The 15,199-nt window shown below is 37.7% G+C and overlaps 1 protein-coding gene across 1 annotated transcript in view; it reads left to right on the top strand.

Annotated features, from left to right (window-relative positions):
* Positions 1–15,199, top strand: part of LOC126234623 (monocarboxylate transporter 13-like) — a 148,038-nt gene that overhangs the window by 110,866 nt on the left and 21,973 nt on the right. Inside the window, exons 5-6 of the mRNA XM_049943352.1 lie at positions 7,744–7,966; positions 10,562–10,664. Of these exons, the coding sequence (XP_049799309.1) occupies positions 7,744–7,966; positions 10,562–10,664 (326 nt within the window). The remainder of the gene's footprint in view (positions 1–7,743; positions 7,967–10,561; positions 10,665–15,199) is intronic.

Raw genomic sequence — 15,199 nt, 5'->3', positions numbered from 1 at the left:
ACATTTCTGTAAAATAAAAATGTGTATAATAATGAGTACTTCTAATATCCATGTTAACAATAATCATAGCTAACACTTGGTTCAAGAATCGTAAAAGAAGGTTGTATACATGGAAGAATCCTGGAGATACTAAAAGGTATCAGATAGATTATATAATGGTAAGGCAGAGATTTAGGAACCAGGTTTTAAACTGTAGGACATTTCCAGGGGCAGATGTGGACTCTGACCACAATCTATTCGTTATGAACTGTAGATTAAAACTGAAGAAATTGCAAAAAGGTGGGAATTTATGGAGATGGGACCTGGATAAACTGAAAGAACCAGAGGTTGTACAGAGTTTCAGGGAGAGCATAAGGGAACAATTGACAGGAATGGGGGAAAGAAATACAGTAGAAGAAGAACGGGTAGCTTTGAGGGATGAAATAGTGAAGGCAGCAGAGGATCAAATAGGTAGAATGACGAGGGCTAGTAGAAATCCTTGGGTAACAGAAGATATATTGAATTTAATTGATGAAAGAAGAAAATATAAAAATGCAGTAAATGAAGCATGCAAAAAGGAATACAAACGTCTCAAAAATGAGATCGACAGGAAGTGCAAAATGGCTAAGCAGGCATAGCTAGAGGACAAATGTAAGGATGTAGAGGCTTGTCTCATTATGGGTAAGATAGATACTGCCTACAGGAAAATTAAAGAGACCTTTGGAGAAAAGAAAGCCACTTGTATGAATATCAAGAGCTCAGAGGGGAAAGCAGAAAGGTGGAAGGAGTATATAGAGGGTCTATACAAGTAAGATGTACTCCAGGACAATATTATGGAAATGGATGAAGATGAAATGGGAGATAAGATACTGCGTGAAGAGTTTGACAGAGCACTGAAAGACCTGAGTCGAAACAAGACCCCGGGAGTAGACAACATTCCATTAGAACTACTGATGGCCTTGGGAGAGCCAGTCCTGACAAAACTCTACCATCTGGTGAGCAAGACGTACGAGACAGGCGAAATACCCTCAGACTTCAAGAAGAATATAATAATTCCAATACGAAAGAAAGCAGGTGTTCACAGATGTGAAAATTACCGAACTATCAGTTTAATAAGTCACAGCTGCAAAATACTAATGCGAATTATTTACAGACAAATAGAAAAACTGGTAGAAGCCGACGTAGGGGAAGATCAGTTTGGATTCCGTAGAAATGTTGGAACATGTGAGGCAATACTAACCTTATGACTTATCTTAGAAGAAAGATTAAGGAAAAGCAAACCTACATTTCTAACATTTGTAGACTTAGAGAAAGCTTTTGATAATGTTGACTGGAATACTCTCTTTCAAATTCTAAAGATGGCAGGGTTAAAATACAGGGAGCAAAAGGCTATTTAAAATTTGTACAGAAACCAGATGGCAGTTATAAGAGTCGAGGGACATGAAAGGGAAGCAGTGGTTGGGAAGGGAGTGACACAGGGTTGTAGCCTCTCCCCGATGTTATTCAATCTGTATATTGAGCAAGCAGTAAAGGAAACGAAAGAAAAATTTGGAGTAGGTATTAAAATCCAGGGAGAAGAAATAAAAACTTTGAGGTTCGCCGATGACATTGTAATTCTGTCAGAGACGGGAAGGGACTTGGAAGAGAAGTTGAACGGAATGGACGGTGTCTTGAAAGGAGGATATAAAATGAACATCAACAAAAGCAAAATGAGGATAATGGAATGTAGTCCAGGAGATGCTGAGGGAATTAGATTAGGAAATGAGACACTTAAAGTAGTATGTGAGTTTTGCTATTTGGGGAGCAAAATAACTGATGATGGCCAAAGTAGAGAGGATGTAAAATGTAGACTGGCAATGGCAAGGAAAGCGTTTCTGAAGAAGAGAAACTTGTTAACATAGAGTATAGATTTAAATGTCAGGAAGTCGTTTCTGAAAGTATTTGTATGGAGTATAGCCGTGTATGGAAGTGAAACACGGACGATAAATAGTTTGGACAAGAAGAGAATAGAAGCTTTCGAAATGTGGTGCTACAGAAGAATGCTGAAGATTAGATGGGTAGAACATATAACGAATGAGGAGGTACTGAATAGGATTGGGGAGAAGAGGAGTTTGTGGCACAACTTGACTAGAAGAAGGGATCGGTTGGTAGGACATGTCCTGAGGCATCTAGGGATCACAAATGTAGCATTGGAGGGCAGCGTGGATGGTAAAAATCATAGAGGGAGACAGAGATGAATACACTAAGCAGATTCAGAAGGATGTAGGTTGCAGTAGGTACTGGGAGGTGAAGCTTGCACAGGATAGATTAGCATGGAGAGCTGCATCAAACCAGTCTCAGGACTGAAGACCACAACAACAACAATAAAGTGCAACAATAAAGTGCAAGAATAAAAGCTATATCCCTATAAAATGACCTGCATCTACAAATGCTAACAGAAGAAATCTGCAGAAGGTAAATCAATTTTGGGATCTTTGAGAATCTGAAATTTCCAGCATATCTAAAAGCATTGTTAAAATATTTCTCAGTGACTTCAGTGGGCAAGCTGGAAAGGAAAAGAAATGTAGGTGAAAAACCAGCACACTTACAACAAATGGAAATGGCAAAAGACTGGTAAATATATGTGAAATGTTCCAGTTAAAAATGATGTCCACACATTTTTGTGAACTACCAAGAAAAGATAATAGTTGGATATCCCCAAATCCAAATCTGTGAGAATTTCAGCTGTGTTTCACAGGGGATATCGTGAAAGTTACAAATCAGAAATGAGGAATTTTTATTCAGATTATTATCTCAATAAGATTAAAATAAGATTTCTCCCATCTAAAAAAGACAACTGAGGAAGTAATCAGATAAAACTCTACAACATCTAATATAGAAAAACTTGTAGAAGAAATTGACACAAAAAATATTTGATTGACACAAACTATAGATACAAATTGAGAACAGTTTTCACAGAATTTGCAAAAACAGTGATATGGATGTGTGTGTGATGGTAGTTTCATAATTCTGGGATAAAAAAGCAAGGGAAAACAGTTTTTAAAGAGAACCTCACCTTACTTCTCAACATTGCCTCCTTTGAGGCATATACATGTGGTCCAGCGATCCTCCATCTTTTTGATTCCATCAAAAAAATAGAATCTGTCAAACTTCGTAAAATACCTATTGATTACAACTGTCTTTAATCATTTGATAAAAATTTCTTCTTTGTGATCTAAAGTTTCAAATAGGTGAAGAAGAGGTCATTTGGGGTATAGTCTGGTGAATAGAGTGAATGCGGAATCAATACAAGGCCCAATTCATCTGCTTTCATCATTGTCATCACTGATGTGTGGAACGGTGCATTTTCCCAGTGAGAGAGCACTCTTTTTGCGTTCCAACTTTGGTCTTTATGCCGACAATGCAAGTTTCAAATGGTCGAAGGATGAAGCGTAATAGCATCTAGTTATGGTTCTGCCTTTTTCCAAGTAATGTGAGGATTCTTCCTTTGGAATGCCAAAAAACCATGACCGTCACCTTACCAGCTGACAAAATGGTCTTTGTCTTCTTTGGCGCCCTATCACCAGCTTTTACGCATTGTTCTGACTGCTGTTTTGATTCTGGTGTTTGATGAAGGATCCAGGTTTCAGCAATATTTACAAACTATAAAAAGTGCTTGCAGATTGTGACCAAACATTGTCAGACATTGTGTTGAATTGTTGTACTGGAAATTCTTTAGGTTGACTGCGAGCACTCTCGGCACTCACATCACACACAGCTTCTTCATAGCCAATACATCATGCAGGATATTATGTGCTCACTTACTTGAGATGCCTACAGTCTCAGTAATGTCACTGAATTTTTATTCAGTGGTCTTGAATAACCATATCGTGGATTATGTCAATGATTTACTTTGTTGTGACCTCAATTGGACGGCCAGTGTGTGCTTCGTCTTTCATGCTTGTCCGATCACATTTAAGTTCATTAATCCAAAAGTAAATGATCGTCAATGGTAGTGCAGGGTCTGCATGAACTTCATCCAATTCTGTTTCAATTTGTGCAGCAGTTAAATGCTTCATGAAAATATTTAATAACAGTACAAAACTCAATCTTCTCCATTTTCTGTCATAGTGTACCCACTGACCAATTCAGACAGCTTTCTACCATGAACTGTACACTGTACATTGTTGAAATTCTTCATACAATCCTTAGCATAATCAAGATTACCAACCACAGAGGCTCAACAGAAATATTCCATTCATTCACTCATGGAAATTTACCAGAATTATCAAACCACCTTTGTATTTGTGTACTGCTCAAAGAGACAAATCCGTTGCAGTACACAGATTTTATGAAAACTTACTATTTGCCTCATTAATGTTTCACACAAAATTGTGAAACTTTTTTAAACTCAACATCTACAAAAATGAGTTTTGTGAAATGTGAACATCTACTGCTTGTGGTAGACATTTATTGTTAGATTTTGGGAAAGTAGCTCACTACTTCCCAATCATGGGTCACAGCTGCATACTCCATTATAGGGTACCTGACACCATCGAAAAGAAATTAGAAAACTTGAAACTATTACCTTGCCATCTCATTGTCGTGAGGTTCTGAGCAACCGTGGTACATGTATGGTTCTGGCCAAGGACTATCGTGTGTAGGATTTAAAGATCACTGCTAACAGATAAACAAGAGAAGCTACAATTCAAAAGGTCTGAAGCCAGAGTTCTTACTTACAAAAAAACAAACCAAGATAGAGCCATCTGCAAAGTCATAACATATGTTTCCTTTCCGATCATTGTTGAAGTGAAAAAACTAATGTAGATCATGTTATTCATCAATTAGCTGTAATAAAATGTAATAAAACCTGAAAAGTGTGTGTCAAAATAGCTGATGATGTAAAGAGACTAGATTTTTTTGTATTGGAAGGCCCTAGAGTATTTCAGTAAATGTGACAATGAAAATGATGAAGTACAGCACCTTAATAAACCAATTAATTAAATTATTATTTGTTCCATGGGTTAAAATAAACTTGAACATCTCTATATATAAAAGGACTGTCCTGACTGACTCATCATCGCCTAGCCCAAACTGCTAAAGATGGAAACTTGAAGTTTGGAGAGGGTGTCAATCTTATATTATAGGCATCATTTAAGAAGGGACTGTCTGAAATTGCAATCATAAGGGGTTGAAAAGGGGGATTAAAGGCTTTTTGAAAGTAATCAATTCTTAAGGGAATTTTGAAGCTAGAACTACGAAAACTGGTAGTTAGTTTCTCTGGCAGAAAAAGATACGTGTTTCAGCATTTATGGAAACTTGAGCACCAAGGGTGTAAAATAGTGGCTGAAAGTTCTTTGAAAATAATTGCTAAAGAACTATTAAAGAATTTTTGAGGCTACATCTATGGTGATTGGTACTGGACTGCTTGGTTAAAAAAAAGTTTTTGTCCGTAAATTCAGTCCCTAAGGAAGTGCAATAGGGAATGAAAATTTTTAAGAAAATATTTCGTTATATAAAAAAATTTTGAAGCTAAATTTTTGAAAATTGATCTCAATTACGTATAAAGAAATATTTGTTCGGGGATGAAACTTGCTCTGAAAATATCTCCACAAGAATGCAAAGGGCATGATTAACAAAATTTGGACTCCAGCTGCTAGAATTGCTTTTTGGTTGGAAGTATATTCGGTAAAGACCATGCTTGTAGGTCCTTAATTACTGTAAAAATCTTAGAAGGTGCTGCAGTTTGTGAGGAACATAAAAATTTGATTGAAAAAAAAAAGGACAAAGAAAAAAATCTTTCAGCCATATCATTTATGTGAGCAGAGCAGCAGACACTAAGGTAGTTGCTGCTATAAAATAATCTATATGATGATGTTCAGTTTTGGAAAAATCCTAATTTTTATATAATTTTATTTGCAGCTGAATGCTCATAGAATTGTTTTTCCATGATTGTAGAGTGTATCTAGAGTTTGTCACATACAATTTTGTAAGAAATCAGCAATGTACTGTACAATATAATACTAGAAATTCTTATCAAACTTTTAAGCATTTTCTTCAAGAGTACAAAGCACAAAGTATTTGTTTCAAAGGTAAAAATGGCAAGAAAGGATAAAATAGCAAAGATAATTCTGAAATATTTGCAAAATATTTTGACAGGTGCTTAAACTGTCCAGTTCAAACAGCTAAATTGGAATTTCTAGTAACACAGCAAAACCAGGAGATATCCTAATAACAGAGCTAGAAATTCATGGAGCCATCAAAGAAAGAAAGAAAGAAAGAGAGAGAGAGAGAGAGAGAGAGAGAGAGAGAGAGAGAGAGAGAGAGAGAGAAATTTTCATACAGAGTAGTCATCCCCATCTTGCGTTCAGAACAGACTTTCATGTTCTGATGCATAAGTCGTTAACAGACTTCCAGTAGACATCAGTCAAGAAATTGAAAATTCCAGATATTCCAAGTTGAAGTGAGAGATTATCATATTAGCTACTCCTGACACTTGATTACAATATTAGGACTAAGATGTGCGAATTCTGCATAACTCTAACAGTTGTACTAAACAGGTTTTGACCTTGGTAGTGTATAGGTGGCTCATATTGTTCCATGTAAAGTTACATAAATGCTTCATTTGAAGTACTTAGTAATGTAAGAGGAGCTGCAGTGGTTTTATTTTCAAAGTAGTCAATTTTTCATACACGGTGTATGAAGTACTCTAGAAGTAATTCCTAGAATATCAGTGTTAGTGGCTACAAAACTAGTCATTACTTGTTGTTAGTATATTTTAAAGAAGTATCCTGTAGAGGGCTGCTTCTGCTAGTTATACACTGACTTGGCCCACATCCTCGAAGACTCTCCTTCATGATAGGATTTATGGAGCATGCTGTGGTAACAAGTGAATAAATAAAAATGAATAAAAGATGCTGTCATGTGACTGAATGTCTTCAGCCATCCCTGGTCTTCCAGGATATTGTAGCTACAGTATCGTCCAAGAAGTGCCACATCAACTTGTTACTCAGTGTTGCATTGGGATACGGGTTTCTTGATGCCTACTGACCATGACCTGCTGCAATTAGTCTTTGACTCTTGTTTTAAACTTGAGGTTAACTTCACATAGTGCCAAATTTACATGCTAAATTAATGTAAGTTTGTCATCATTTGAAGCTCACTCTGCAAATTATCCATTTATGATTTAGAGTCAATGACTGAAGGTTTGTGCTAGCTGCATGAAAAATACTATACACTGCTTTATTTCCCTCTGACAAATTTGCATGATTGTGTAGGTATTAGGCTAACAGTAAGAGCTTTCCTGCTAGTTTGCTATGTGAAATATAAATTGATGATGCTTATCAGAGTCAATTTATAGCAGTTTAATACTAATCATTCACAAAATTTATGATTATTGTTCCTATTTGTTAATGTATACTGTCAGTTCAGATTCTCTGAAGGTTCTCCACAAATAAAAGGAATGGAATGGAATGGAATTAAATAAGAGTGAACATGTTTGACTGGATGTTTAGGAAATAAATTCGCCCCACACATTGTTACAACTAAGTAGTTCAGCCTTTGAGCAAATATTAAAAGTGAAACATCTAGTAACTCCTTGTATAAATTAAGTCAACTTTCAACTATGAAGGTATCTTGCTCAGCACTTCCACATTACAATAAAGTTGTAGAACAGATAGTCAGACAATGAATAAGCTGTATTTTTGTGTAATTTCAGTGATTTTGATACACAGTATTGAGTGATGGTGAGGTGATAATCATATTTATTTTGATTTGTATTACCAGGTCTTCGTGAGACTTCTACCAAGCAGTCAGTACAACGTGCCATTAGCCCTGCTGTGAGAGCAGTGGCGATGAGTGAAAATGAGAATAGGCCATTCCATTCTGTTCTCAACATTCCAACATGGGTTCATGCAGGTGACCAACACCTGCCACCTGATGTGGCAGCTAGGGCCAAGCAAAGGGAACCACTTTCTCCACCTCCACCACGGGCTATAGATCGCCATCGGTGAGCTCAATATAAATATATGAACTCAATAATCTATTCTATAATGCAATGTTAAATGTCATCACAGGATGTGGAGATTTGAGGCTTGCCCATTCTATGAAGAAGGGAAAAATGCAATCTGTTGAAGATGTAATAAGAGTTCAGTACTGATGCAGGCACACATGTTTTGGAGCACACTGTACAGTGTACATTGTAGAATATGAGGCTCTGTAGCAGACAACCCGTGTGTGTTCCCTTGTTTACCCAACCATCATAAATTGCAATTGCAGTGGACATTGGATCATTGAGACTGGACTATGCCATCTGGACAGATAGATCATGTTTGTTGCACACAAAGTTGATGGTCATGTCTGGATACTATCATCCAGGGAAATGGTTGCTCAAAATACACGCCATGTTACAGCCACAGGCTGGTGGTGGCAATGTTTTGCAGTGGTACTCATATTGGTAATCAAAGGTGTGATGAGAATACGTACTAAATGAACATTGTTACTGTCCACCTGCATTCTGGAATTTTTCTTGCCTTCCCTGACAGTGATGGCAGTGTCCAGCAGCAAAACAGTTGTCACAGTTCCAGAATTGTGCTATATTGATTTGAAAAGCATGGCAATGAACTTGTGTTGATGTCTTAACCACCAAATTTATCTGATCTGATTCAGACAGAGTGCACCTACAACTCTATTTGGCACCAACTTCTCACCCATAAACCACTACTCTGAAATTTATGGGAATTGTATGATCTATGCACAAACATCTGATGCCACATACTTTCAGAAACGTACCAAAGTCTTATTGAATACAAGCATACAGAATTGTTACTGTATTGCATTTCATAGGTGGGCCAACATTCTATTAAACAGACAGTCTGTTTCAGTTCATTGATTTTTGTTTGTACAAGAATTTAATTACCATTTCCTCTTTACACTTAGTTTGATCAGACAAGTGTGTGTTGGTATTCCTTTTATTTTTTTCTGTACCTTGGTCTCAGTCATCTGGTGACATTAACTTTATGTAAAAATTGTTTCATTATTGTAATTGTGGCCATAACAATAGTGCCGTGAACAGTGTTCTGTTTCCAAACATAAATCTTTGTTGTGCACCTCTGGTTTTAAACTTGGTTATCACCCCTGTTCTGCTACTATTAGATTATTTCCTATAATTAATGGATGTCTTCTAATTGTTGAAAACTTGAGGAGATAACTTCTTGAGGATTCATCTAGCCTTTGCACATCTACTTCTGCGTAAAGATCTTTACAAGCTATATATATTAGTACAGTGTAACGTCACACTTTAAGAACTTGTACACATTTTCCTCCTTTCTTCGATGAACAAAGCCAGTGTCTTCTTCAGTAATGTCATCTGAAAAGAAAGAGAGAAAAAAAGGAAAAAACACTAAGGAGTTCATAGCACAGAATCTTTTATTCCTCTTTAACTGACACTGTCCTGAAGAATTGTGCACCAAATTGTATTGGTGTAGATGTAGATAGTCTTTTGAAGAAAACTGACATCAGATTCGAAAGCTGTATGTATTTTTATGTTTCCAATACTTAGCTGAATGGCGACAAAATTTTCCTAGTTACTAGATACAATACAGATTGAGAATGAATTTAATTATTGATAAAGCAAAGTACCCTAGCTATGCAAACTGTCATAATTGTTGCTTGGTAGTGTTCACTGTTGCTAAGAAGAAGTGCTTTGTCTTTGCAGTTCATGTTTGAAATTTAATTTACAATTTGTGCATTTTTGCATTGTTTGTTTGCAGAAATTTCACAGTTCATGAATAGAATTCACTCTCGAAGCATCTTCAGTTCTGTTCATCTCAATCAGTATTTACTTCCCCATAAATTAAACCAACACCATCTTCTATCATTTGAAGTTACATATTTTTGCGTCTGTTAAATGGATATGGACTAGTGTAACCTTTTCAAGGTAATTACAAAATCTTGTAGGATCTGAGAATGTAATTGAAATGGTATAATTGGGTAAAGGCTATCATGTAAGGGAATCACATTTCTGTCATTACCTAAGGTGATCATGCTTTTTGCAGATTGTTGCAGGTGTTCCAGCCCAAGATGCTTCCAATTTTTTTTTCTTTTTTTTTCTTTTTTTTTCTTTCCTTTTTTCCTGAATAATATTGTGGTAGTTCAGGAAGCAGTTCGTATAAACTGCACAGAGAACTAACTTAAAATGCATGTGCTATTTCATTCATAATGTATAAAATATTCTACCAATAATAAATAGAGCACTTAATGCACGTAGAAGGAAAGAACACTGCAGAAATCATTGTAGATGTAACAATATAAACAAGGGAAAAATATCATCTAAATTGCCAGATGTCTTTCCCATGACTGCAGTTTTTTTCCTAACAGTAAAATAATGGTGAACAAGAAAATAATTGCCGAAGTAAATATTTCTCATGGATCTTACGGATAATGTACCAAATTAATGTCAGTTTTTGTATTTTGTTCTATATTCTGTTCTACCGAGATTCATAAAAATTTTTCTCAGCATTAAATATTTTTAAAATTGTTATTCTTATGGAAAGCTACAATTATCATTGGTTGTGTCTGTTGTCATGAAGAATTTCTTTGGCAGGCATTCGCTGACATTTCGGGGTGCTCTTCTCCCTACACAAACTCAAAGGACACTGTCATGCCCTAACCTGTGGTCAGAGCCAATTTTTTTGGAGTATAAGGAGGTAAATAACAATAATTATTACGAGTAACTTTTTGTGAAGAGTGAATGAACATTATTTGTTAACATTTATATTTATTATTATAGATTTGAATATGATAGAGGGAAACATTCCACGTGGGAAAAATGTATCTAAAAACACAGATGATGTGACTCACCGAACGAAAGTGCTGGCAGGTCGATAGACACACAAACACAAAAATACACACGAAATTCAAACTTTCGCGACAAACTGTTGCCTCATCAGGAAAGAGGGAAGGAGAGGGAAAGATGAAATGATGTAGGTTTTAAGGGAGAGGGTAAGGAGTCATTCCAATCCCGGGAGCGGAAAGACTTACCTTAGGGGGAAAAAGGACAGGTATACACTCGCTAGATCGCACACACACACACACACACACACACACACACACACACACACACACACACACACACACACACACACACACACACACACACACACACACACACACACACACACACACACGCGCGCACACACACACACGCACACACACACGCACATATCCATCTGCACATACACAGACACAAGCAGACATTTGTAAAGGCAAAGAGTTTGGGCACAGATGTCAGTCGAGGCGGAAGTGCAGAGGCAAAGATGTTGTTGAAAGACAGGTGAGGTATGAGCGGCGGCAAATGGAAATTAGCGGAGATTGAGGTCTGGCGGATAACGAGGAGAGGATATACTGAAGGGCAAATTCCCATCTCCGGAGTTCGGATAGGTTGGTGTTAGTGGGAAGTATCCAGATAACCCGGACGGTGTAACACTGTGCCAAGATGTGGTGGCCGTGCACCAAGGCATGTTTAGCCACAGGGTGATCCTCATTACCAACAAACACTGTCTGCCTGTGTCCATTCATGCGAATGGACAGTTTGTTGCTGGTGATTCCCACATAGAAAGCTTCACAGTGTAGGCAGGTCAGTTGATAAATCACGTGGGTGCTTTCACACGTGGCTCTGCCTTTGATCGTGTACACCTTCCGGGTTACAGGACTGGAGTAGGTGGTGGTGGGAGGGTGCATGGGACAGGTTTTACACCGGGGGTGGTTACATGGGTAGGAGCCAGAGGGTAGGGAAGGTGGTTTGGGGATTTCATAGGGATGAACTAAGAGGTTACGAAGGTTAGGTGGATGGTGGAAAGACACTCTGGTGGAGTGGGGAGGATTTCATGAAGGGTGGGTCTCATTTCAGGGCAGGATTTGAGGAAGTTGGATCCCTGCTGGAGAGCCACATTCAGTGTCTGATCCAGTCCCGGAAGGTATCCTGTCACAAGTGGGGCACTTTTGGGGTTCTTCTGTGTGAGGTTCTGGGTTTGAGGGGATGAGGAAGTGGCTCTGGTTATTTGCTTCTGTACCAGGTCGGGAGGGTAGTTGCGTGATGCGAAAGCTGTTGTCAGGTTGTTGGTGTAATGCTTCAGGGATTCCGGACTGGAGCAGATTCGTTTGCCACGAAGACCTAGGCTGTAGGGAAGGGACCGTTTGATGTGGAATGGGTGGCAGCTGTCATAATGGAGGTACTGTTGCTTGTTGGTGGGTTTGATGTGGACGGACGTGTGAAGCTGGCCATTGGACAGGTGGAGGTCAACGTCAAGGAAAGTGGAATGGGATTTGGAGTAGGACCACGTGAATCTGATGGAACCAAAGGAGTTGAGGTTGGAGAGGAAATTCTGGAGTTGTTCTTCACTGTGAGTCCAGATCATGAAGATGTCATCAATAAATCTGTACCAAACTTTGGGTTGGCAGACATGGGTAACCAAGAAGGCTTCCTCTAAGCGACCCATGAATAGGTTGGCGTACGAGGGGGCCATCCTGGTGCCCATGGCTGTTCCCTTTAATTGTTGGTATGTCTGGCCTTCAAAAGTGAAGAAGTTGTGGGTCAGGATGAAGCTGGCTAAGGTAATGAGGAAAGAGGTTTTTGGTAGGGTGGCAGGTGATCGGCGTGAAAGGAAGTGCTCCATCACAGATTGATTATTATAGATTTGTTTTTCCCAACTGAAGAGCTTGATTGTTGGGTGGAAATACTTTTATTTTCTTCCCAAGATCTGTTCACATGTTCACTCGTTTCTTTCATTTTTCCATCCATTGCATTTTTTGTACCTTGTACCTTTCAAACTTCTCAGTAAATGTGTGTTCCGAATTTTGTTCTAATCACTTTATTGACATATGTAAAGAAAGTTGATGAAACTGAATTCACTTTCACCCTATTTACTTAACAACTTCCTCTAAAATTACTGAAAAGTTAATGCATATAACAATTACTGAACACCTCATGAAGATGGAAGGTCTCAACAAAAGCCAGTTTGGCTCTAAAGGGCTGTTCAACAGTAAATGCACTTGCAAATGGTGTCTTTGCATCTCTCTTGCACAAAGATAAATTAGTTGGAATAAATGGTGTTGCAGGTAATAAGCTACAGTCATATATTGCAGACAGAATACAAAAAGTGATTTTAAACAGCTCTGGTTGGATACGTGATAACTCTGCTAAAGCTGTTTAATTCCAGGTCCAGCAGAAAGATTTCTCTTTTTGTTTAGATTTTAGACTATCATGGTATCTGGCTTCTTAACTATTATGCAGCTACTGCAGTAGGTATTACATAAACACAAGTAATTATTTGGTATCAAGTGGTTGTAATTAAAGTGCAATTACTGAGAGAGGTCCAGTGTTGGCTGTGATTATAACATGGCAGCAAAACTTGGTAATAAACTAATGTTTTAATCCAGGACCTATTTATACTGGAAAAGAATTGGTTCCAATTTTGGCCACCAGATGCTAATCTGGCACTGTGAATGCAAGCAAGTCAAATAGAAATGTTTCCATATGTAATGGATATGGAATGGGACATGAGCAGAAAAGGTTAAATAAGTGAGACATGCATAATGTTGACCTCATTATTGACCTCATTATTGACCATCATGTACATAATTTGTTCAGGATGAGCACTGGAGACATCAGTGAAATGCTGCACTATAAAACAATGCGATCAGCAACAAATGAAAGCATAATCATTCTTAACATTCCACTTTTAAGTCTGTATGTTGCCTTTAAACATTTACTGTTCTCTTCCATACATTCCACCCCTTCATACTTTCCACTCATTTGACAGCATTGCTGCTCCCCCTTAAGTCTGCAGTTGAATCCTTCAGCATACCCCTCACCCCCTCCACCCCTCAAAACCAAATACCTGGTCATTCATAGTGAATGCACATTGGTAAGGTTCGTAATTATTTCCACCCAAAAACAGGTCATTATGTTAAACATAAAAAATACTGTAGTCAAGGACTATGTACTATTTAAGAAACAGTTCTTACTAAACTTCATAGAAACACTAGTAATGTCATTGTATGTAGTGACTTTAACATAAACTTACTCACAAAAAATAACAACCAGAAACTATTAGAATCACTACTGTTAACCTTCAATCTGCTCCCCGTGATCTCATTCCCAACAAGAGTATATGGGCACAGCAAGACCCTGATTGATAATCTGTTCCTAGATCCCACAAATTACAATGAAGTGATGACACGAGCAGTAACAAATGGTCTGTCTGATCATGACAGTCAAATGACAACCCTAAAACTTGCCAGCAGAAAAACAACACATGGCCATTGTAATCAAGTTAAACATGTTAGATCAATAAATGCTGAATCTACTTGCTTGTTCGGAAATAGTTTATGCCATGAAAAATGGGAGGAAGTATACCAGGTTGACACAGTGAATGAGAAGTTCAACTCATTCCTGAACTTATTCCTTAAACATTTTGAAGCTTCTTTCCCCCAAAGACAGATTAAAATCAAACCAACCTGTAGTAAAAGATAAGAGTGGTTAACTACAGGCATAAAAATATCCTGTAACAAAGAGAGATCTGTATGTACAACAGAGGACTAGTACTGACCCAGCAGTAAAGTTACATTACAAGAAATACTGTAAAATTCTAACAAGTGTAATCAAGAAGGCCAAACAGTTGCACTATGCACAAAAAATTAGCAATTCAAACAATAAAATAATAAACACAAAGCTGCAGCCTCAGATTTCAACAATTTTTTTCTCTCTGTAGCTGAAAAAACAGTGAACCATAATAAACAGGCTCTCACAGAAGCTATTGAACTACTTAACCACATGCAAATAACATCTAAAGTAGCACTTCATTTCAGAAGTACAACCCCTAAAGAAATTGAAAAAACCATAAAATTACTCACTCAGATTCCTGTGGATACGATGGCATATCAAGTAGGATTCTAAAATCATGCGCAGACTTCATCAGTTACATATTGTGCTATTTGTGTAACCAATCTATGGAAACTGGTGTGTTCCCAGATAGGTTAAAACATGCAGTAGTGATGCCAATCCACAAAAGTGGAGCAAGGGATGAAATACCCAACTATTGGCTCATCTCCCTGCTTCCAGTATTCTAAAAGGTATTTGAGAGAATAGTGTATGATAGGATTTATAGTCACACTACACAAAATGGCTTACTGGCTCCTACACAGTTCGGCTTTCGTAAGGACTCCTCCACAGACAGAGCTA

This window comes from Schistocerca nitens, chromosome 2 (assembly GCF_023898315.1).
Source record: "Schistocerca nitens isolate TAMUIC-IGC-003100 chromosome 2, iqSchNite1.1, whole genome shotgun sequence".
Lineage (NCBI taxonomy): Eukaryota > Metazoa > Arthropoda > Insecta > Orthoptera > Acrididae > Schistocerca > Schistocerca nitens.
Note: the sequence above shows the minus strand (reverse complement) of the source record. Positions and strands in the feature narration are given on the sequence as shown.